Here is a 22,500-nt window from a genome sequence, read left to right as displayed (position 1 = left end):
CAAAGTGCCTCCGCTCGATTTGAATGCCCGTCGGAATATGAGTAGTGACAGTGACACGGGTGCCATCGCTCGCCTCCGAATCTCCTATTGGTGGTGTTCCTCCTTCTGCTGCTGCTGCTACTCCGCTTGGCATTGATATACCGTGGGTATCATCTATGCCCATCGCCAGAGAGGAAGGAAACCCAGCGAGAGAAGCAACCACGTTGCAAATTGCAAAGTGAATAACTGTGAAATTTTGTGGGTTTGTTTTTTGTTTTCCGATTTCTTCACAGTTTCTGTTTTGAAGATTTAAAATAAAAAATTAAAAAATTTCGTTGCATTCCCGTGATAACGATTTTCTCCCAATGTCAAGGCTTTGCGAGTGACTGTGATAGTCTGTCCGTCTGTCTGTCTATATGTCTGTCTTCTGTCTGGGAGAGAACACTATATGCTGTAAATGAATTATTGTTTTTATTTTTTTTGAATAATTAAAGATTTCGTTTTTGTCAATTTTCTGTAATCTGTGTTTTGTCTGGGAGGGAGCTATGTATGCTGTAAGTGAAGTATTGTTTGTATTTTATTTTATTTTACATAATTAAAGCTTTTGTTTTTTCCTTTTTTTTCTTTTTTTACATAAATAAAGCTTTCGTTTTTTCTGTTTTCTTTTTCTTTTTTTTTCATTTTTTTTCTTTTTTTTTCTTTTTTTTATCAATAAAGCTTTCGTTTTTTTATCTTTTTTTTTACATAATTAAAGCTTTCGTTTTTTCTCTTTTTTTTACATAATTAAAGCTTTCGTTTTTTCTCTTTTTTACATAATTAAAGCTTTCGTCTCTGTCTATCTTATCCACATTCATTTCAGCTGTCCGTTATTGTGTCTCGTTTCCTTCGCGTGTAGCATTTTTGTTCTTCAAGATCCTTTCCTGACCTCGTAAACACCTGTACACCTGCTCACCTCAGTTATTTACAGACTTAACGTATGCATTTACAAACATGATTAGGCATGTGTAATATATTATATATATATATATATATATATATATATATATATATATATATATATATATATTGTATGTATGTAACACGTACATTTGCAGACACATATATATGTTAAATTTATTATATATGTATATATTTATATATGTGCTTTTGAGAGAGAGAGAGAGAGAGAGAGAGTTACAGCTGAAAAAAAAAAATCAGTATCTTAGTCTTGCAAAGATGTAAATAATAATATATATTTGTATAATATATATTATATATATTATATATTATATTATATATTATTATAATCCTCTATAATTTCTATCGCGTCTGTTCCTTTTTATTCAGGAAACATTACACTGACGCAAGACCAGGTCACTGATCATGCACGCAGGTACACACACACACACACACACGCGCACAGCACAGTCTGTCTGTGTTCCTTTGATGTGTCAAACCCTGTGATTTTTGCCTTCAAGCGTAGCGCCCCCGGGTTACGAGACCTATTGTGTGTGTGTGTGTGTGTGTGTTTTCGACGTCACAGGGACGTGTCACGCACACACGATGAATTTTTCATTTCCCATCGACGTGCATTGCACTCACTTCCTTGAGAATACACATTTCCCCTTTCTAGGTTTTCCCTCGTGTCATGTGGTGATGTATGGGAAAGATAGTGATAATTATATGACCGACATTGATAATGATGATGATGAGGATGATGTCTGTCGAAATGGTAACGACGTCAGAATGGCTCCTCCTCCTACACACACACACACACACTTCCTTTTCATTATATTGTTCGTGGAGTGGTTGTGATGATTGTGATGACCGACAGTGATGATGAACTGACAGTGGTCATGATGATGATGAGGATGGTGAACGTGTCTGTGGAAATAGTGACGAAATTTAAATGACTACCTAATTCCTCATCCTTTTCTTCATATTAATTGTCGATGCTATTGGGGGCGTTGTGTCTTAACCAGCTATTGTGAAAATCAGTGAAAGTGTATTTTTTTTATAGATTTACAAAAAATTGTGTATAGTTGTAACTAGAGTATTATTTTCTTTTATTACATTTCTCTCGATATTTGAGACATTTAGCTATTTTTTGTGTATTGTACATAGTGTCGTAGGGTCGTTGTTATTATAGTATATTATTTTTGCCGTATAATGTCTAGGCATTGAATGAGCAGAATATCATGGTAATATCGATATGAATGTGGACCGATATTTATGTGGCCGACTGTACCGCATAATTTTTAAAAAAAATTTTTATAGTATTAACATTTGCATTCCTATGACGAAAAGGCAATTCACTGACGTAATTATTTGGCTTAGTTTTAAAAGTGCCTTCTCTCTCTACAACTGCGAAGTTGGGTTGTTTTTCATAAGTGTTATTAGCCCTGAATTTCGAAATTAAATATTGTCCCATCTTTTGCTTATATCAAACCGACTTCTCAAAGGCTAGATATATTGACATTTTTTGTATTTGATTAGTATAATCTCATTAGCATATTTATTATTATACCGAATACATCAAACTCATTAGGAATACTTTGCCGAGTGATTCATTAAACTACTGCCAAATACCCGTTGCATAACTGATTAAAATCATTATTATTAAAAATATAGATAGATATGATGCAAATAGGCCACATAACTTAATATTTGTTTTGATGTCGGGATGAAGTGGAAGGGAATTATCGTGCCTGTGATTGACTAATGGGTCCATTTATCAAAATTAGCAATTTGGGAGTGAAAGGCGCTTGGAAATTTTTAATTATTTATTGGCTTGTGAAAGGTTTCCAACTTGTGAGATTTGTTTGTTTTCATATTCATGATGATGATGCTGACTTTAGCCTTCAATAGAATTAAAACAACCGAGGCTAGAGTGCTGCAATTTGGTATGTTTCTATGATTGGAGGGTTGATGATCAACACGCCAATTTGCAGCCCTCTAGCCTCAGTAGTGGCCCATGAAACTTTCAGCCACTGCCCGGTGGTGGCCTGTAATAGCGGTGCCAGACTCACGATCATGGTTAACTTTAACTTTCAATGGAATAAAAACCACTGAGGCTAGAGGGCTGCAATTTGGCATGTTCGATGATTGGAGGTTGGATGATCAACATGCCAATTTGCAGCCCTCTAGCCTCAGTAGGTTTTAAGATCTGAGGGAAGACGGAAAAAGTACGGACGGACAGAAAGCTAAAAAAGTTAACGAATTGTGTACCTTACCGTTACCGTGACTTTCGAAAGAGATGTTTTCACCCTGATATTTCGTAGGATTATCTCTTCGATGCGATGTGAATTGTCGCTTTTTATTTTCATTTTATTTTTTTTTATTATTTTTTATTATTTATCCTAGTTAGATGAGAAATGGCATTTCTAAAATCGAATCGCCATATATATATATATATATATATATATATATATATATATATATATATATATAATATGTGTGTGTGTGTGTGTGTGTGTGTGTAAATGTGTGTATTAGGTAATAACACCAGAATGAGACAATCTTTTCAAGTGTACGTATCCTGTTTACACACTGGATGCTACGGCTATCGAAAAACATTTTCGTTTTCAATTCCGCCCCGGAGGGCGAGGAGGGTTTTTTTTATTTTCTTTATTTATTTACTATTCCTTTTTGTTTTGTTTTTTGCCCTTAAAATGGATGATGGAGCCCAGACATTTATGCGCAGAGTTTTTGGTTTGCAGTACTAAGTAATGATAGATGTAGTGCGCGCAGATTAGTTAATATGTTTCTTTTATATATTTATATATGATAAAATGTCTTTAGGTATCTCTCTCTCTCTCTCTCTCTCTCTCTCTCTCTCTCTCTCTCTCTATATATATATATATATATATATATATATATATATATATATATATCAGAATGTATGTGCGTTTGTGTATACACCACAAACAAATCACAAACAACAAAACACCATCGTATAAGAACTCCAGCTTATGCACATATCTCACCATTCATCAATTTTTTTTTTTTTTTTTTTTTTTTTTTTTTTTTTTTTTTTTTTTTTTTTTTTTTTTTTTTTTTTTTGAGGTGAAAGTTGAATGGAGGCCATCCTGCCTTTTCCCAGAGACTTGGCGATGCTCCTCCGGTATAGCAGCTGATTTATGTGCATATTGCGTTTGGCCCTTCACGTTTTTTTTCGTTCTTTATTTTTAAAAGTTTCGCTCTGCTCGAAATTAAGAGATGTTTTTTTGTGGCGGGAGAGAATTGTATCAATGGATTCCGTTGAATAGTTATTATTTATTTATAGGTGTAGTTTTTATTTTTTTTTGTGTCTAATTCTCAATCTGCTTGTGGTTTTTTCGTTTTTATTTTGGATCTTTCTTTCTTTATTTATTTATTTATTTATGTTTTATTCGTTTTAGGTTTATTTATTTTTTATTTTCTATTCGTTTTAGGTTTTGTCTTAACGCCCAATCTGTTATTGCATTTTATTTTATTTATTAAATTTTTTATTTTTTGGCTCCTCATTGATTTTCTCATAATTATCATTTTAACATCCCTTCCTTCCTTCCTTCCCTCTCAGACAAATATTTACCATCTGTTATGAGTCTCAAATTCCTAAATAAATATTTAATGTTGTCAATAAAACGCTTATCATTAAAAATAATATTTATCTTTCTTTTAGTTATTAACCAACTTCGTAGGATGTGATATTAATTCTAGTTCAGTATGAGTCTTTATTTATCCAAACCGACATTCAAAGAAAAACCTGTGTAATTATAGATATTAAACGTACCGTAGAGAACGTTAATGATGTACTAATATTATTTTGCTTTGAATTAATTTGTCCCAAGTTTGTATAAACGGTATACATTAGTTTGTAAGCCACCGTGGATTAACTGCCCAGTGAAGGATTCCTGAGAGTGAAATTACCATTAATAGTGACCACCTCACCTTCATCTCCATCATCATTATCCTAATCGACCCTTGGAAAATGACTCTGGATGAAAGTGATGTATAGTGGTCTCATCATTTTCATTGTAGCAGTTGAATCATCATGACTACCCTTAACGATCATTTGGAAAATGACTCTTGGTGAAAGTGATGTATAGTGATCTCATCATTTTCATTGTATCAGTTGAATCATCAATATCCTTAACAACCCTTTGGAAAATGACTCTTGGTGAAAGTGATGTATTGTTCCCAATGATCATGACCCTTATGGCCCCTTCGAACATGACCTCTGTTCGCGAGGAGTCGTCGAAAGTGGTGTGGGTCTGTCTGGCTTTCGAGGAATTATTGGAGTCGGTTGGAAGATCCCCGTGGGAAGGATGTGTGTATAATATGCGTAGTATGTGGTCTATGTAAGTTTCTCTCTCGCCCCACCACCACAACATACCCATGTTCATGAGAATGGGAACCTATGTCTATTCCTCTGGTCTGTCGCTTTCAGCGCCGCCCATTCCCGGGCGAGAGCCAGAGGAGGAGGAGGAGGAGGAGCTACCTAACGAAGGAGAAGAATCGGAAACGGGTGCCCGAGAAGGTAAGATGATGGCCGACGCTGCTGCTGCCCCACAAGAGCCCACCGGAGCGGAGATCGCCGAAAACGGCTGCGGCCTGGAGGACGAGGACGAGGACAACGACCTGTACGACGACAGCGGCGACGCCATGGTCGTCACGGCGACGACGACCCCGAAGATGTACTCGGGGGGTGTGGCCGAGACCAGCCTGTACGGCGGCGGGGGGCCAGCGGGACGGGGGGCCGAGTTGAATACGGGCACCGTGCAGCTCTACCCCCCGGTGGAGAACGGCACGACCACCACGACCTCCAGGCTGTACCACAGCGACGATAGCGCCGTCCAGCGGCGCATGTACCACACGGAGAGCGGTGCCCTCCGCAGGATGTACCACAGCCTGAGCGACTACGGGATGTACCCCGCCTACCTGTCCGGCTTGGGACTGTCGACGATCGTCCCTATCGAGCCAGGTGAGATGCAGAGGTGTGACGAAACCCCCCCCCCTCCCCCTCCCCCCCACCCCCTCCCCCAACCATCCTTAAATACCAAGGACCCCCACCCACCCCCCGCCCCCCTTCCCCTCAATACCTGCATCCACACCTTTTAAAGCATCTTCGACGTCCTGATGTGATGGTGGTGATAATGCCCCAATCCTTTATAAGGAAATGAGGAACTCCCTTGTTATGTCCTAGAGAGATCCTGCAGTCCGTCGGTTTGCTTGATGTTATGCACCCCCCCCCCCTCCCTCTCTCACTCTCTCTCTCTCTCTCTCTCTCTCTCGTGTTTGACTGCTTTCCTTAATTATATTTTCCCTGGTTACTCTAACTTTGAATACACCTCCAAGAAACCCCCCCCCCCCCCTTTCTCTCTCTCTCTCTCTCTCTCTCTCTCTCTCTCTCTCTCTCTCTCTCTCTCTCTCTCCTTCCTGAGTGTGATAATGGTGGTCCTTCCCATCTCGTGACCTCCCGACCTCTTCTGTTTATTAATTATTGTGGAAAGGCCCTCTTTGCTTTTGTGTGATTTTTACTGAACGTTCAAATATGTCTACATATTTGATCGAATTACATCTCTCATTGTTCCTTTTATTGTGGCATTTTGATATTATGGTAACTTTTTAAGGTATGACGGGAGATTTTGTTCAGGTGCCATAAACAGTGTTGTTCGTGTGCCAGAAATAGTTTGGTTCATGTGCCATAAACATATTTTGTTCAGGTCCCATAAACAATTTTGTTCAGGTGCCATAAACAATTTTGTTCAGGTGCCATAAAGAAACACTTCATAACTAATTTATTTATTGGTTTTTATTAGGAATGTAGTTATATGATTTCAGATTTATATATATTTTTTAGGAGTGTAGGAATTTTATGATCACCCCCCCCCCCCTTTCAGATTCTAACAGGATCTTGTGTGATGTCTCCCAAAGCTTTCAAGTGGTAAGCGAAAAGTAAAAGTGGACAGAGGTGACCACTTATAAATGTCCAGATAATGTTACTTTGTTTTCACGTGAGGATGCCAGATAGTTTTCTTGCAAAATGAATTCTAAGTAGATCACTTACTAAATAAATTAGAAAATAGTTATCAACTTATAAATGTACAGATAGTGTTACTTTCTTTTTACATAAGGATGCCAGATAGTTTACTTGTAAAATGAATTCTAAGTAGATCACTTACAAAATAAAGTAGGAAATAGGTATCAACTTATAAATGTCCCGATAATGTTACCTTGTTTTCACATAAGGATGCCAAGTAGTTTACTTGCAAAATGAATTCTAAGTAGATTACTTACAAAATAAAGTAGAAAATATTAGGACTTTTAGGGAGTATGCAACCCTCTTGAGATAGATGGTAATAATTAAAATAAATATAAAAGGCGTTTGAAACAAATAAAACAAAAAAAGAATGAAAACAAATAAGAATAAAAATAAAGCGAAGGTGTTAAAACTCGAGGAATCCCGGTTAGGGATTACTCGGTGGCTCGGAGAGAGAGAGAGAGAGAGAGAGAGAGAGAGAGAGAGAGAGAGAGGTGGCCAGGAACTATCTTTATTGTGACTCTTACGACTCTGGCCAGTGGAGATGCAGAGAGAGGTGGTCAAGAACTATCTTTACTGTGACTCTGGCCAGTGCAGAGAGAGAAAGAGATAGAGAGAGTCTCTCTCTCTCTCTCTCTCTCTCTCTCTCTCTCTCTCTCTCTCTCTCTCCAAGCTAAAACTTTTTATGTAAAGTGGAGAGGTTTTGTTTCTTTCTCCAACCCTTCCTCTCTCTCTCTCTCTCTCTCTCTCTCTCTCTCTCTCTCTCTCTCTCTCTCTCTCTCTCTCTTCCTGTTCCTCGCTTCGAAGGTTGCGACCCTTTCCTGTTGTGTCTCTTGTCTCTAGATTGTCTTCCATTGCTTTATTTGTGAATTTGTTAACGCAGTTAGTGGTATTCTAACTCTTATTGGCTGTTGTGGACAAATCAAATAAATATGGGGTGTTTTATTCATTAGAAATTTGGAACACTTGGAAACTAAAGGTTTCCTGACATATTGGAGCAACCATTTGTCCTGTTTATGTTCACGAGAGAGAGAGAGAGAGAGAGAGAGAGAGAGAGAGAGAGAGAGAGAATGATTACACCTCTAGATAGATCTAGTTTTTGTAAATAAGCGATATTATCCAAATGCCATAGACTAAATATATTTTCTCGTATAGGATATTCACCATAAATTTGATGATGCCGCTCTTTTTAACAAAAAAATATACAATATCAGAATAGAGCTAGAATAGAAGTTAAGGATCATGACTAGTGGGAAAGACTACAACTTCTAAAATTATATAGTCTAGAAAGGAGAAGAGAACGCTACATGATAATTCAGGCATGGAAACAGATAGAAGGAATTGCCGAAAACATCATGGAGCTAAAAATATCAGAAAGAGCAAGCAGAGGTAGATTAATAGTGCCCAAAACCTATACCAGGAAAAATAAGGAAAGCACACAGGACATTCATCCACTACGCACCAGCATCGACAATGCAGCGTCTATTCAATGCGTTGCCAGCTCGTCTGAGGAATATATCAGGAGTGAGCGTAGATGTGTTTAAGAATAAGCTCAACAAATATCTAAGCTGCATACCAGACCATCAAAGATTGGAAGATGCAAAATATACCGGAAGATGCACTAGCAACTCTCTGGTAGACATTAGAGGTGCCTCACACTGAGGGACCTGGGGCAACCCGAACAAGATGTAAGGTCTGTAAGGACTTGTTTCACCATGAATTTGATAATACCCCTCTTAAAAAAATATTCATTATCAAGAAACTCTCTCTCTCTCTCTCTCTCTCTCTCTCTCTCTCTCTCTCTCTCTCTCTCTCTCTCTCTCTCTCTCTCTCTCCCTTATTTGTTTCACCATAAAATTTGATAATACCCCTTTTAAAAAAATATACATTATCAAGAAAGGAAACTCACTCTCTCTCTCTCTCGATTTGTATTCATAGGAGCGTCTTCACAGCAGACTCCTCTTCCCACTTAAAAAAAAAAGTGTTGTATGTATGAATACATTCATTCAGGAATCCCGTCAGAATTTATGAAGCGGAAAACACGGGCGTTTAACTTACCTGCTCTCACCTGAGCTGCGCGGCTAATTAGGGGCAGGTAGAGCGAGCCGCGATTTCAAGAGGTATATATATATATATAAACCTCGGTTTATCGAAAGAACGCTGGCGGAGTTTTAATCTCGAAGGAAGGAAGGAAAGAAAGAAACCCCGCGATATTTTCCCGGCTTCTTTTTGAATATGTAATCAGATTTCGCCTCTTAATTAGATGCCTATTATCAGTAGGTACTTAGGTTAGACCTCGATATTTTTGTTTATTTATTTATTTATTTATTTTTGTGCGTACGAGAAAGCAGTAGTCTTCAGTAATTATCTTTTGGTGGGCGAGAGAAAGCATTGTTTTCTGGTGTATGAGAGAAAGCTTTTTTTTGTGGGTAATAGAAAGCATTAGTCTTCAATCTTTCTTTTGTTGGGCGAGAGAAAGCATTTTTTTTTTTTGGTGGGCAAAAGAAAGCGTTAGTCTTTAATATTTATCTTTAGGTGGGCGAGGGAAGGCATTCTTTTTTTTTTTTTTCTTTGTGGGGCAAGGGAAAGCATTACTCTTCACTATTTATCTTTTGGTGGGCGAGAGAAAACAATCTTTTTTTTTTCCTGGGAAAAGGCTTTCATTATCATGAATTTTTTTGTGAAAAAAAAAAAAAGTAAAAAGGACAAGCTTTCATTATCATGAATTTTTTGTGGGAAAGTCTTTCATTATCATGAATTTCGTAAATTGAAAAAAGACTTTCATTATCTTGTTTTTACAATTTTGGGGGATTTCGTTGGGGGCAAAAAGGAAAAACTTTCATTATCTTAATTTATGGGAAAGAATTCTATATTGGGAAAAAAACTTTAAAAAAAAAAACTTTCACCATTGCGAAATTTGTATTAAAAAAAAACTTGCATCCTGAATTCCTTCATTGAAAAAATTCCTCTCATTATCAATGCACACAGTAGAGAAAAATAGTTAAGGTCTCTCGTAATGCCGAAAAGAGCAAATAAACACGTTCGAGAACTATTTGCAAATACGCGTATAGGCTCCCCAATCCCAAACACGCCTTGCTGCTTGGGGGGGGGAGCCTACCTATCCAGGAAGACCTCGACGAGGAAACTCTCTTGTTTTATGGGCTGGAATAAACGCGCCTGTATCTCCTCCTTTCGTGAGCTTTTTGAAGGCTAAGCCAGCAAAGCCGTAATATTCCCTCCCAGAAATGTGTTTGTTCAGGTGTTTGTAGGCTTTGTTTTGTGTCGAGTATACATGGAGTATAAACATACTTTTTTATTGATTGTATGTATACGTCTTGTTCAAAGATGACATGTTTTTTTATTTAGAGTAAACATCTTATTCAGTGTATACATGATTTTTTAATTGAAAGTATATATCTTATTGAGGATATACATAGAATATAAGTGTTATTTATTGAGAAATATTCCCTCCCAGAAGTGTATTTGTTCAGGTGTTTGTAGGCTTTGTTGTGTTGAGTGTATGCATGGAGTATACATGCTTTGTTATTTGATAGTATACGTCTTATTCAGAGTATACATGTTTTTTTATTGAGAGTATATATCATATTGAGAATATACATAGAATTTGTGTTATTTATTGAGAGTATACATAGAATATACATGTTTTTGTTGAAAGTATATATCTTATTCATTGAGAATATACAAATGTAGAGGATAAAGGTTATTTATTTAGAGTATTCGTAGAATATAAATTTTCTTTATTGAGAGTATGCATGCTGTTTATGGGGAGTATACATACAGTATTCCTGTTATGTCTTGAGAGTTACATAGAATATACATGTTATTTATGAGAATATACCTTATAAATTGAGAATATACATATACATAGTATACATGCCATTTATTACGAGTATACATAGAGGATACATACAGGTAATGGGAAGTTATTTAAAACAGTAAATATACAGGATTACCTTTTTCATCTTTGGGACTCTCTCTCTCTCTCTCTCTCTCTCTCTCTCTCTCTCTCTCTCTCTCTCTCTCTCTACCATTAAAATGTCGTTTGTGCTGTCTGCCGTCGCTATTATGGTTGTAGTATCAGGAGACCCTCTCCCTACTCGTGTTCCGTGTACACCTTGTGTTTTTTGTGTTCCGTGTACATTTTGTTCTCAAGGTACATCTCAGTGTTCATTGTACGCCTTGTGTTCTGTGTTTATCTTTTCCTCCGTGTACACCTTGCGTTCCGTGCACATCCTGTGTTCCGTGTAAACATTGTTGTTCCGTATACACCTTGTGTTCTGTACACACCTTGTGCTCCGTGCACACATTGTGTTCCTTGTACATCTTGTGTTCTACGTACACTTTGTGCTTCGTGTACATCTTGTGTTCCGTGTACATTTGGTGTTTCGTGCACATATTGTTGTCCTGTACACACCTTGTGCTCTGTGTACATCTTGGCGTTCCGTGTACATCTTGTGCTCCGTGCACACATTGTTGTTCCATGTACACTTTGTGCTCTGTGCACACCTAGTGTTCCTTGTAAATCTTGTGTTCCGTGTACACTATATGCTCCGTATTCATCTTGTGTTCCGTGTACATCTGGAGCTCTGTGTACACTTGTTGTTTCGTGTATTCCTTGTGATCCGTGTATACACTTGGTTCTCCTGGAAGGGGGCGGTCGCGTTCAACTACTCCTTGGACAGAACGGAAACATGTCACCTTTTTTATTTTATTATTATTATTTTTTTTTATGTATGATCTCTTTCTAGAGACTTTTTATTCTTTCAGTTTTTCATTGTTGCTGTTCAGCTGGAGAGAGAGAGAGAGAGAGAGAGAGAGAGAGAGAGAGAGAGAGAGAGATTTTTATGTTGTTTTAAAACAGCGGTCGCTTCTTTTTACAGCGTCCTCAGTCGTGCATATCTTATTCATTTGCATTTATGTATGCCTGTGGGTGTATGTGTGTATATATGTATGTATGTATTTATGATTGGACGTGTACTTCAATTTTAATTTTAACACATTCGTATACATTTTAGGTTAGCTGTCTGGTGTTCATTTTTTTATTTATTTATGTATGAAAATATATATTTTGAAATTATTAATGTATAATTTAATTTTTTTATTTAGAAAAACACACACATATATATATACTACATATATATGTCTGTGTGTTTCTATATCGAAAATTTTTTTTAGAAATTATAAGAAAAATAATTTTATAAATAAATACATTTTTCATGAATAAATAAATGAAAAAATTACACCACACTGATAACCTTAGATATATATATACATATATATTTATTTATTTATTCATTTACTGTGGGCGTCCGCTGGACTTGCTCTCCCCTCCCGCCCCCACCCCACCCTCACCCCCACCCCATACCCCCCACCCCCCACCCCATTCCACCATTAATCAGACGGCGTGGAATAAACGTCGTATAACAAGGACTGATCCGCGTGTCGAATATTGTCAGCAATTTGTCTCCTCTCAGCTGCTGGGAAATTTTGACATTGTTGGTTTTGCCTCTCCGGAGGATTTGTTTATTTTAAATTTTTTTTTTTATATTTATATAAATATTTATGAGTTTATTGTTTTTTTCAGAATTCATTTGTAGTTTTTTTCCGACGTCATCATAATTTCTTCTTGACGTCATGATTACTTTTTTTTTTTTTTAACTGACGTCATGTTTCATTTTACTCGAAATATTTCATGTTGTTTGTTTCCTCTGATGTTTGTGTTTGATTCTTTTATTGGGGTGGGGGTTTTTGGGGTGGGGGGGGGGATCTGTTTGTTTCTTGAAGCAGTGTGTATGTGAGTGTTTGTCCTTAGCTGTGTTGTTGTTGGTTCTACATGTTATAAATGTTTTTAAATGCAAAAATGTTGAAGGATATTCTTATCATAATATCTTGAATAAAATCATAAAATTTATGTATGAATTACACTTCTTAAAAACTTTACAATATCTTCAATTAAACGATAAAATGACATCGGAATTGCACTGTCTTGAAAGCACGATCATCTTCGTCCAGTGATTATTAAAAAAGTAATAAAATAATAAGGTTCTTCAACAGTCACCAGACCTGTACAGTCTTCAGCTAAGCTAGTCTGAACTGATCCCCCTTCTCTGGGCACCAGAAGACTCGGAAGACCTGCTAGAGTTGCCCTAGTAGAGTGAAGCTCGAGCCTCGAGGCTGGGGGATAGTGGAGATTCTTGAAAGTGAACGCATAGGGAAGACGCGCATTTGGGAATTTCATATAGGCATTTTGTTTCGCGTGATTTTAAGGGCTGAGCTGATGAGATTTAAGTTTTTAAAAAATGCTAATTAACTCGACATCTTATGGAGAATGTAAGATTCACCGACGCCCACTGATCGATAGAGTTCTAGGTAGATTCGTATGATATAATGTCCTCATCTGGAAGGTAAATCTTTAGGCAAATAGATTTATAAGATAGAATGTCATAATTTGATAGATAAAGCTTTAGGAAAATAGATTTATATGATAGAATGACCTCATCTGATAGATAGAGCTATAGTGGAAAGAATTAAAAACTATAATGCCCTCATCTGATAGATAGACCTTTAGGAAAGTAGACTTATGAGATGTAATTGATACGTAAATGTTAACTTTTTTTAAAATCTTTCTCTTAGAAGCTTCTGAAAGCAACAATTATCATTTCATCTCCATCTTGATTTTCTCCTATTCAACATCTTTAGCCTGGAGAAGATTGCATTTCAGTCAGGCACTCTTTTGGGGGGTAGGGGGAGAGAGAGAGTAGAGACGGGTGGGTAGGTGTAAGTGGATGGATGCCCTTGGGGGTGACGTACAGAGGAGTGGGAGAGGTACGAGGAGGAAGAGGGGGGGAGAGGGAGGGAGTCCGTCATTATTACCATGGAGACAAGAAAAGCCTCCGTTTAATGGATGCCTTGTGTCTAATGAGAGATAAGAGACTGACTTCGTCTCTCTCTCTCTCTCTCTCTCTCTCTCTCTCTCTCTCTCTCTCTCTCTCTCTCTCTCTCTCTGAGAAAAGAGAGGGAAACGTTTTCTTTTTCTCATTTGAGCGAAGAGAATCAGGGTAACAGGGAATTATTAATAATAATAGTTTCGAAATAATTAGGATACAATAAGGAATTGGCTAAATAAAGAAATAAATTATCAGGTAGGGGAGAACCAACAAAGGCAAAAAAGAAACTTATACTTGGAGAGAGGAAGAGAGAGAGAGAGAGAGAGAGAGAGAGAGGTTCATCAAGTATTGCCCCTTAGCTGGGCAGTCGTGTCTCGAATTCCTCATGTCCGTGAGACATAATTATTGCCTGGTGGGCTGATTGTCCTAATTCACAGGTGGATCATTGTCCTATTATGGGGTTCGTCTGATTTCTCTCTCTCTCTCTCTCTCTCTCTCTCTCTCTCTCTCTCTCTCTCTCTCTCTCTCTCAATAATATATTTGTATTTTTCTGATTATTGGTTTAATTTTGTTGTAGTTGAATAGATTTCTTGATTCATTTTAAGGTCTTTCTCTCTCTTAGTAATGAATGATATATATGGTCTATACTCTCTCTCTCTCTCTCTCTTCTCTCTCTCTCTCTCCTCTCTCTCTCTTCTCTCTCTCTCTCAATAATATTTTTGTATTTTTCTGATTATTGGTTTATTTTTGTTGTAGTTGAATAGATTTCTTGATTCATTTTAAGGTCTTTCTCTCTCTTAGTAATGAATGTATATAAAAAAATTATATGGTCAAATACTCTCTCTCTCTCTCTCTCTCTCTCTCTCTCTCTCTCTCTCTCTCTCTCTCTCAGCTTATTATTGTCCTCTTACGCAATTTTTCCGTTGGCAGTTCCTCCCCTTATGGGACTCCAGGATGCCTTTCTTGCCCTCAGTTTCTCTCAACTCCCAGAGGACGACCACGTTAAAACATCCGCGCCTTCATCAGTTGAATGCAGTCTCCTCCTCCTCCTCCTCCTCCCTCCTCCTCGCCTCCTCTACTCCTTAATGCGGATTTGGAAGTTTTTAGCCTGTCCGTTTGAAAGGATTAAGCTCGGTGCTTGATAGAGTTAGCAGTGCCAGAGAAGAGGTCTCGGAGTCTGACTGATAAAGGTAAAAGGGATGTGTTTTTTTTTTATTTGCTTTTTTTATTTATTTATTTATTTATTTTCTTTATGAGTACAAGGACTTTATTTTCTTCTATGGAGTAAAAGTTTTGAGTATTTATGAGTTAAGATTTTTTTCTATTAGTTTTTTTTTTTTTTTTCAATGAGTGAAGTTTTTTTTATCTGGGAATGAAGTTTTTTCTGTGAATAAAGTGTTTTCTATGAATGAAGTTTTTTTCTATGAGAAGTTTTTTCTGTGAATGAATTTTTTTATGAATGAAGTATTTTTCTATGAAGTGAAAGTTTTTTTCTGTGAATAAGTGGATTTCTTTTTTATTCTCTTAATTATTCCATCCAAAGCAAATGACGGATATTGTAAGCTCTTGACGATCATTTATTTATTTATTTATTTATTTATTTATTTATTTATTTATTTATTTTACGTTTCTGGGAACGTGGACGAAAACGCATTTAGTGGGCCAAGTATTATCACACCGTTAACTCTCATTAATACCTAAAACAATCGTTTACTAATCTCATTACGTTGAAACAACTTCGAAATGACTATAAATACTTAGATAAGCCCTAAAAGATTCGTTTGGAGTTGCCAGAATAAATTTCATTCTCACGACTAAACTTGACCATCGTAATGCCGCATTCAAACAGATTCTCTAACATGTCCTCACTTTTAAACTAACTGGACTTGGAGAAGCCTTAAGAAACCCTTGAGAGAAAGTAGACTTTTGGGCTGAACTGCTCCAAAGTATTTTCGAGGTTTTTCAAGACGGGGGGGGCCATTTGCTAGAGAGAGAGAGAGAGAGAGAGTTGTTTTTTTTTTTTTTTTTTTTTTTTTTTTTTTTTTTTTTTTTTTTTCCCTCAGGCCATTACCAAAGGTTTTGCTAGGGAAATAAGGGGGTGGGTGTTATATTTACAATATTGACGGATTGTGAAAGGAGATATGGCCGTTTAGTGGTTGTAAATGGCCACTGCAATTTACTGTTTTCGAATTTCTTGTACATTATGATGACCGTCAATGATTTCCAGTTCGTGTATTCCAGCGTGCTTGGTATTTGAATCCCGGTTGTAATGTCCGTAGAGTTTTATAGAATTTCTCTTTGTAGTTGACTCATTTTTCCGGATCTGTCTTGGATAGTGGGCCCCCAAGGTATTTTCGGGTGTCGTTATGCAGGACAGATATTTCTTGGGGTCATAATCTTTATGATATTTATAGTCTCTTTTTGTGTATTTTTTATGGTCATCCCCCAACAAGGGGAGATGGGATACATACCCGGTTTTAAAAAATCCTTGGAGGTCACCCTACTGTAGCTACGTGTAACTTGACTTTTGCAAAAAATGATCTGGGAGAAAAATGAGGTTTATTTACTTGTGAAGTTTGTGTTATGTTATAGGAAAGATATATATTTGTCACTTAGTAAGTCCCGTGTACGGAGACGGTATACGTCCATATACAGAGGCTGTGTACGTCCATATACGGATACTGTACACCGTTTTATATACGGGTCGTGTACATACGATATACGGATGGTGCTGTCTACGTCCACATACGGATGTTTTTATATGTACGTCTATCCATACGCCATCTCTCTCTCTCTCTCTCTCTCTCTCTCTCTCTCTCTCTCTCTCTCTCTCTCTCCACAGAAGGCCACGCGCTCATTGGTGATCCAATTGCCGGGAAATCGAATAGGATTATGCCGGTTAATCCTCTCTCCCCACCTTCCCCCCCCACCCCTTACGAACAGCTTTTTGAGTTTCTTTTATTTAGACCTCTGAGAGAGGAAAGGATTGAAAAAGGGAAATTCTCTCTCTCTCCCTCTTCTCTCTCTCTCTCTCCTCTCTCTCTCTCTCTCTCTCTCTCTCTATTGAAGTACTCAAGGCAGTGTGTTATCTTCCTGGTAGCATATTATGCTTGTTAAGATTCCTCCTCCTCCTCCTCCTCCTCCTCCTCCTCCCTCCTCCTTTCCTCCTCCTCCTCCCCTCCTCCTCCTACCTACCTACCTACCTACCTACCTACCTACCTACCTACCTACCTACCTACCTTTTTCTTGGCTGGGTGACCAACTCAGAACTAATTTACGATCTTTGGAAATTCAAATATTTTTTTTGTCTTCCGTGGTTCAACCTCTTGCCATTGTTATATCTATCTTTATATTGTCATTTTGTTGTATCATTGTCCATATATATAATATATATATATATATATATATATATATATATATATATATATATATATATATATATATAATAAGATTCATATCTTATATATATTCTATATATATCTAATAGATATATATACTGTATAGATAATCGAATATAAAGAATCCCTTCCACATAATATTACAAAATAATGAGTTAGCTTATCTAGAGGTCCCTTGCTCATAGAGTTCTAGAGAATACGAGGGGTCGGGCTGGGACCACTTGTTTATTTGTAAACAAATAAACACGTATACATATATGTGTATATATATTATACATACATACATACATACATACATACATACATACATACATACATACATACATACATACACAACTCGTATCAGAAATAAATTTATATAGAAAGAGACTTACTGAACATGGTGTGTACCAATTCATTCCAGACCTACTTTTTAATTAGTTTGGAGAACGCTATTTAATTTATTAATTAAACAGTTTTGGAGGCGTGATAATTTATGATTAGTTTTTTTTTTCTTGATTTCTGCATTCTCGATATTATTAGTTTTTGAGTGGCAGGTATTGATTTATTAGTCGTCTTGTCAAAAATTCCTCATTTTCTAAAGGCTGTTAATAATTATGGCTGTTATTTTTATTCTTTCGTGGATGTAATATTCATTTCATAAAAGAGGTTTTAAAGTTGTGTGTGTGTGAGTTAGGAGAAGAGAGAGAGAGAGACGCCAGTGTTCATGAAAGAGAGGAATAATTCACAGAGATGAAGATTATGGTCATTGTTCTACTTCGTCTCCTTTATTGGAAAAAGTAATATGGAAAGCCCGAAGTCTCTCTCTCTCTCTCTCTCTCTCTCTCTCTCTCGTCTTCCGGAGGTAAAAACCAGTTTGCGAGTTTGTTTATTTATTTTCCTACTATTATTTACTATGATTTATTCTATTATTTTTTCTTCTCGTTTTGTATTAATTTTTACTATCATTTTTTCTATTCGAATTACTTACTATCATTTTTTGCTCTGTCGCTATTTTTTTTTGGGTAATTGTTTTACCAATTTTTACTATATATATTTTTTTCTATTAATTTTTACATTTTTTTTTTTATTATTGCTACTGTCATTTCTTCTGATTTTTACTATATTTTTCTATTATTTTTTCTATCATTATCAACTCTTCCTTTTTTTTTTAGGCTATTATGACACGTCCCAAAGAATTGTCGGGCCATCTTCAAGAACTCGTAATAGCACTGTTTTTGTGTAGCCAGGTGCAGTGTGTCCCATGCCGACGGAAATGCTGCTGTCTTTTGTTTGCTCTCTCCCTCTCTCTCTCACTCCCGGCCAAACTCTCTCTCTCATCATCTCACTCTCTCTCTCTCTCTCTCTTATTATCCTTCATCTCTCATGATTCTAACAGATTATTACAACGCTCTTTGATTTCTCCTACCCATCAACACCCACCAACATTATTTCTCTCTCTCTCTCTCTCTCTCTATTTCTCTCTCTCTCTCTCTCTCTCTCTCTCTCTCCTCCTAACGATTTTTAGGCTTTCCACAGCGCAAAAGATTCTCCCCGGCTCCATGCCTGAATTTCGGGGACTCAGCCCCCCCCCCCCCTCCTTACCCACCCACCCACAACACACCTTCAAGTTAACCCCCCCCCCCCCCCCCCTCCCCCCCCCCCTTCCCCCACCGTCTAGACGGTTTTATTACACAGGCATAAGGGGGGAACGGGGGGAAGCTGAAATAGGAGTAGGATGGAGGTAGGATACTAACAATTACAATTTCTTCCTGCTGATGATGACGAAGGTCCCGAAGACCTGGCCCTTCTCAATACAGGTTGCAGAGGATATATATTCACCTTTTACTTGAACCATTTGCTTATGTATTTTTTATTTTTATTTTGTCCGTCTGTTATTTTATTCGTTTGTCGTACTTGTATCCTTTTAATTGATCTCTCTCTCTCTCTCTCTCTCTCTCTCTCTCTCTCTCTCTCTCTCTCCTCCTCTCTCTCTCTCTCTGTTTCCCATTACCCTCTGATACTTCGTTCAAATGAGCACCGTATTCTTTGGAAGTTTCGAATTTCGAGTCTTTGGCTCCTTTTGGTGGGCTTGTTCCGTGTGGATTGGGGTTCATCTGTTGAGTAATAATAAATAATAGTAATAATAATAATAATAATAATAATAATAATAATAATAATAATAATAGCTTCATTTATTACAGCAACAAGTCCCCGAAGCTGGCACACAAGACACCTATAGAATTGAGGATTGCCTTAATGATAATAATAATAATAATAATAATAATAATAATAATAATAATAATAATTTTCTGAGGAATGAATGATAATACTTTCTCTTGGGAATGGAAAAAAAGGATTACCTTCATAATAATAATAATAATAAATAATAATAATAATGATAATTTTTTTGAGGAATGAATGATAATACTTTCTCTTGGGAATGGAAAAAAAAGAAAGTAACTAGCTTCTCAATCCTATCCCCTTGAGGAGGATTAGAAAGTTCCAAGTGCAAGCTTTATATATATACTATTCTCGCTAGCCGTTTATTTTATATACTTCACTCTCAGACGCGCCAGCCCAATTTACGAAGAATAATACTTTTTTTTTTTTCTTCTTCTTTTTTTTTGACGGTGATAAATAGGCATTGTTTGCGGCGCATGGTAATTGAATCTTAATTATATCCCTAATTTCGCTCGGTGAATTAAGACCTCGTTAATCATCGTAATCACCTTTCGCATCATCGTAATCACCTTAGGGGCTCGCTAACTGTAACCGTTCGGTTTGGAATTGTTTGCGAGAGGTTTGTTTGCTTTGGTTTGTTTTGGTTAAGTTAGGTTGGGATTCTAAGGTGAAGTTTCATCACACTTAGGACATTAGGTCGGAGGAAGGTTGAACGTTATGTTTTATCATTTTTTTTTCTCAAAATCTAACCGTAGAATAAGTTCAAAAACTGATTAGACAAGGTTCAAATCCTTGGCCGTATAAAAAGTGAAAGATCTGATTAGCATAAGTTCAAAAACTGACTAGACAAAGTTCAAAACCCTAGTCGTAGAAAAAGTTTAAGAACTGAGTAGAAAAAGTTCCAAAACTGACTAGAAAAAGTTCAACAACTGACTGTAGAATAAGCCCAAGAACTGAATAGAGGAAAAAAAACAGTAGAAAAAAAGTAAAAAACTGAACGTGGAAAAAGCTAGAAAACCTCATTTAAAAAAAAAACGGCCATAGTAAAAAGCTCATAACTGAACTTAGAAAAAAACTAAAATAAAACTGAACTTAGAAAAAAAATGACCGTGAAAAAAAGCTCAGATACTGAACTTAGAAAAAAGCTAAAAAACTGAACGTAGGAAAAGAAAAAAAAAATGACCATAGAAATAAGTTAAAAACTGAACTTAAAAAAAAAGAACGTAGGGAAAGAAAAAAAAACTGACCATAGAAAAAAGTTCAAAACTGAACTTAGAAAAAAAAAAAAAAATTGACCGTACCTCAGATACTGGACTTAGAAAACAGCTAAAAAAACTGAACATAGAAAAGAAAAAAACTGACCTTAGAAAAAAGTTCAAAAACTGAACTTAGAAAAAAAAAACCAACCGTAGAAAAAAAGCTCAGATACTGAACTTAGAAAAACGCTAAAGATCAGACCTTAAAATCAGTTAAAAAACTGACCATATAGAGAAATATATATATATCTATATAGGGAGAAGCTTTCCTTCCTCGAGTTCCTACATTTTCGCCTTAAGCCCGAAGAGCCCAGCGTTTCAGATTCGAGATTCCGGTGGGTTTAAAGTCTTTCCAAAAATACTTCCGGCTGAACGCCTGTTTCCGTAGACCGGAAGTGCGGAAAAAGAGAGAGAGAGAGAGAGAGAGAGAGAGAGAGAGAGAGAGAGAGAGAGAGAGGGTAAATCTTTAAACCCCGAACTTACTTCCTATCTACAAGTGGTGAAGAGAGAGAGAGAGGAGGATTTTTAGAGAGATAGAAATTAGAGAGAGAGAGCGGCGGCTCTAAATATAGCTCTCTCTCTCTCTCTCTCTCTCTCTCTCTCTCTCTCTCTCTCTCTCTCCGACACCCCCTATTCCCATATTTCGACCGAGTTTATTGCTGCCTTCAGAGAGTTAACTGAAAAGGGGTTGGATGATGTGTAGTCTCTCTCTCTCTGTCTCTCTCTCTCTCTCTCTCTCTCTCTCTCTCTCTCTCTCTCTCTATTGAGAAATGATTTTGACAGGTGTCACGCAAGGTGAGGTCGCAGGTGAATCATCGTCAATTAGCGTAGGGTTTGACATCCAGGTTAAGCAATTAATGGAAAGGTTACTTCGCATATATTTGTTTTTATTTATAAATTTCTTTCAAATTTTTTTGTGCTTTTTCAATAATCGTTTCAGTTGTCTCGCGATCGAAGAATGGCTTTTTAATAGGACAGTATTTATTCCAGTGTGGAAGTTCGTCAAAATTGTGGATATAATTTAAGAAAATATATTTAGATGATTATCTTGATGACGTCATGACAGGCGCCAGTGATCAATATCGTCTTCGTTGCTTCCTGCATATTGCAGATCGTTATTTGGCAAGTGTCGCCTCACCCCAGGAGAGCTCCCAGTTTTTTTTTTATGTTAATAAATTGAGTTGAAGTAACCCTAACCCCCACCCCCTCAAAAAAAAAATTTCCAAAAAAAAATCCGCCCACTCAAAAAATGTTTTTTAATTCCCCCCCACCCCCCAAAAATATTTTTTCTCACTTTTTTTAAAGTAAACCTAACCTCCCCCCAAAAAAATTCTGGTCCCCCCCCCCAAATTTATTTTTTTTTCCTTTTAAATTCCCGCCCGCCCCCCCAAAAAAAAAAAATTTGTTTTTTTTCTCATTTTTTCAAAGTAAACCTTACCCCCCCTAAAAAAAATTCCCGCCCCCCTAAAAAAGTTATTTTCGTATTTTTTTTTTTAGGTAAAAACCTAACCCCCCAAAAATAAAAAAAAATCCACTCCCCCCCGAAAATGTGTTTTTTTTTTTTTTTCTTGTTTTTTTTTTTAAATTCCCACCCCTCCAAAAAAGTTTTTTTTTTTTTTTAAGTTTTTTTTTTAAATAAAGCAAAAACAGCCCCTCGGGAATTAGGATAAAGACAGATTATATGGCTGAATCCCTAAGCCAGACCGAGGTAATTGGACTTAAAATAAACCGTGGATAGCTTTAGTGATACCGCGACCTAGCCCCGCGTAATCCGGACTTAAGGCGAAAAGCTC

The 22,500-nt window shown here is 36.8% G+C and overlaps 1 protein-coding gene across 24 annotated transcripts in view; it reads left to right on the top strand.

The window, feature by feature from the left end:
* LOC135212446 (liprin-beta-1-like) overlaps positions 1–22,500 on the top strand; it is a 153,176-nt gene that overhangs the window by 50,735 nt on the left and 79,941 nt on the right. For 3 of the 24 annotated variants that reach the window (XM_064245843.1, XM_064245842.1, XM_064245846.1), the window contains exon 1: positions 4,732–5,923. The exons of 2 other annotated variants lie outside the window; for them this stretch is intronic. In XM_064245843.1, coding sequence (XP_064101913.1) covers positions 5,338–5,923 — 586 coding nt within the window. In that variant the 5' untranslated portion in view covers positions 4,732–5,337. Of the gene's footprint in view, positions 218–4,706; positions 5,924–22,500 lie in introns of those variants that run through there. 19 more of the 24 variants (XM_064245830.1, XM_064245821.1, XM_064245823.1 and 16 more) reach the window with 15 other exon arrangements.

Source organism: Macrobrachium nipponense, chromosome 41 (assembly GCF_015104395.2).
Source record: "Macrobrachium nipponense isolate FS-2020 chromosome 41, ASM1510439v2, whole genome shotgun sequence".
NCBI lineage: Eukaryota > Metazoa > Arthropoda > Malacostraca > Decapoda > Palaemonidae > Macrobrachium > Macrobrachium nipponense.
Note: the sequence above shows the minus strand (reverse complement) of the source record. Positions and strands in the feature narration are given on the sequence as shown.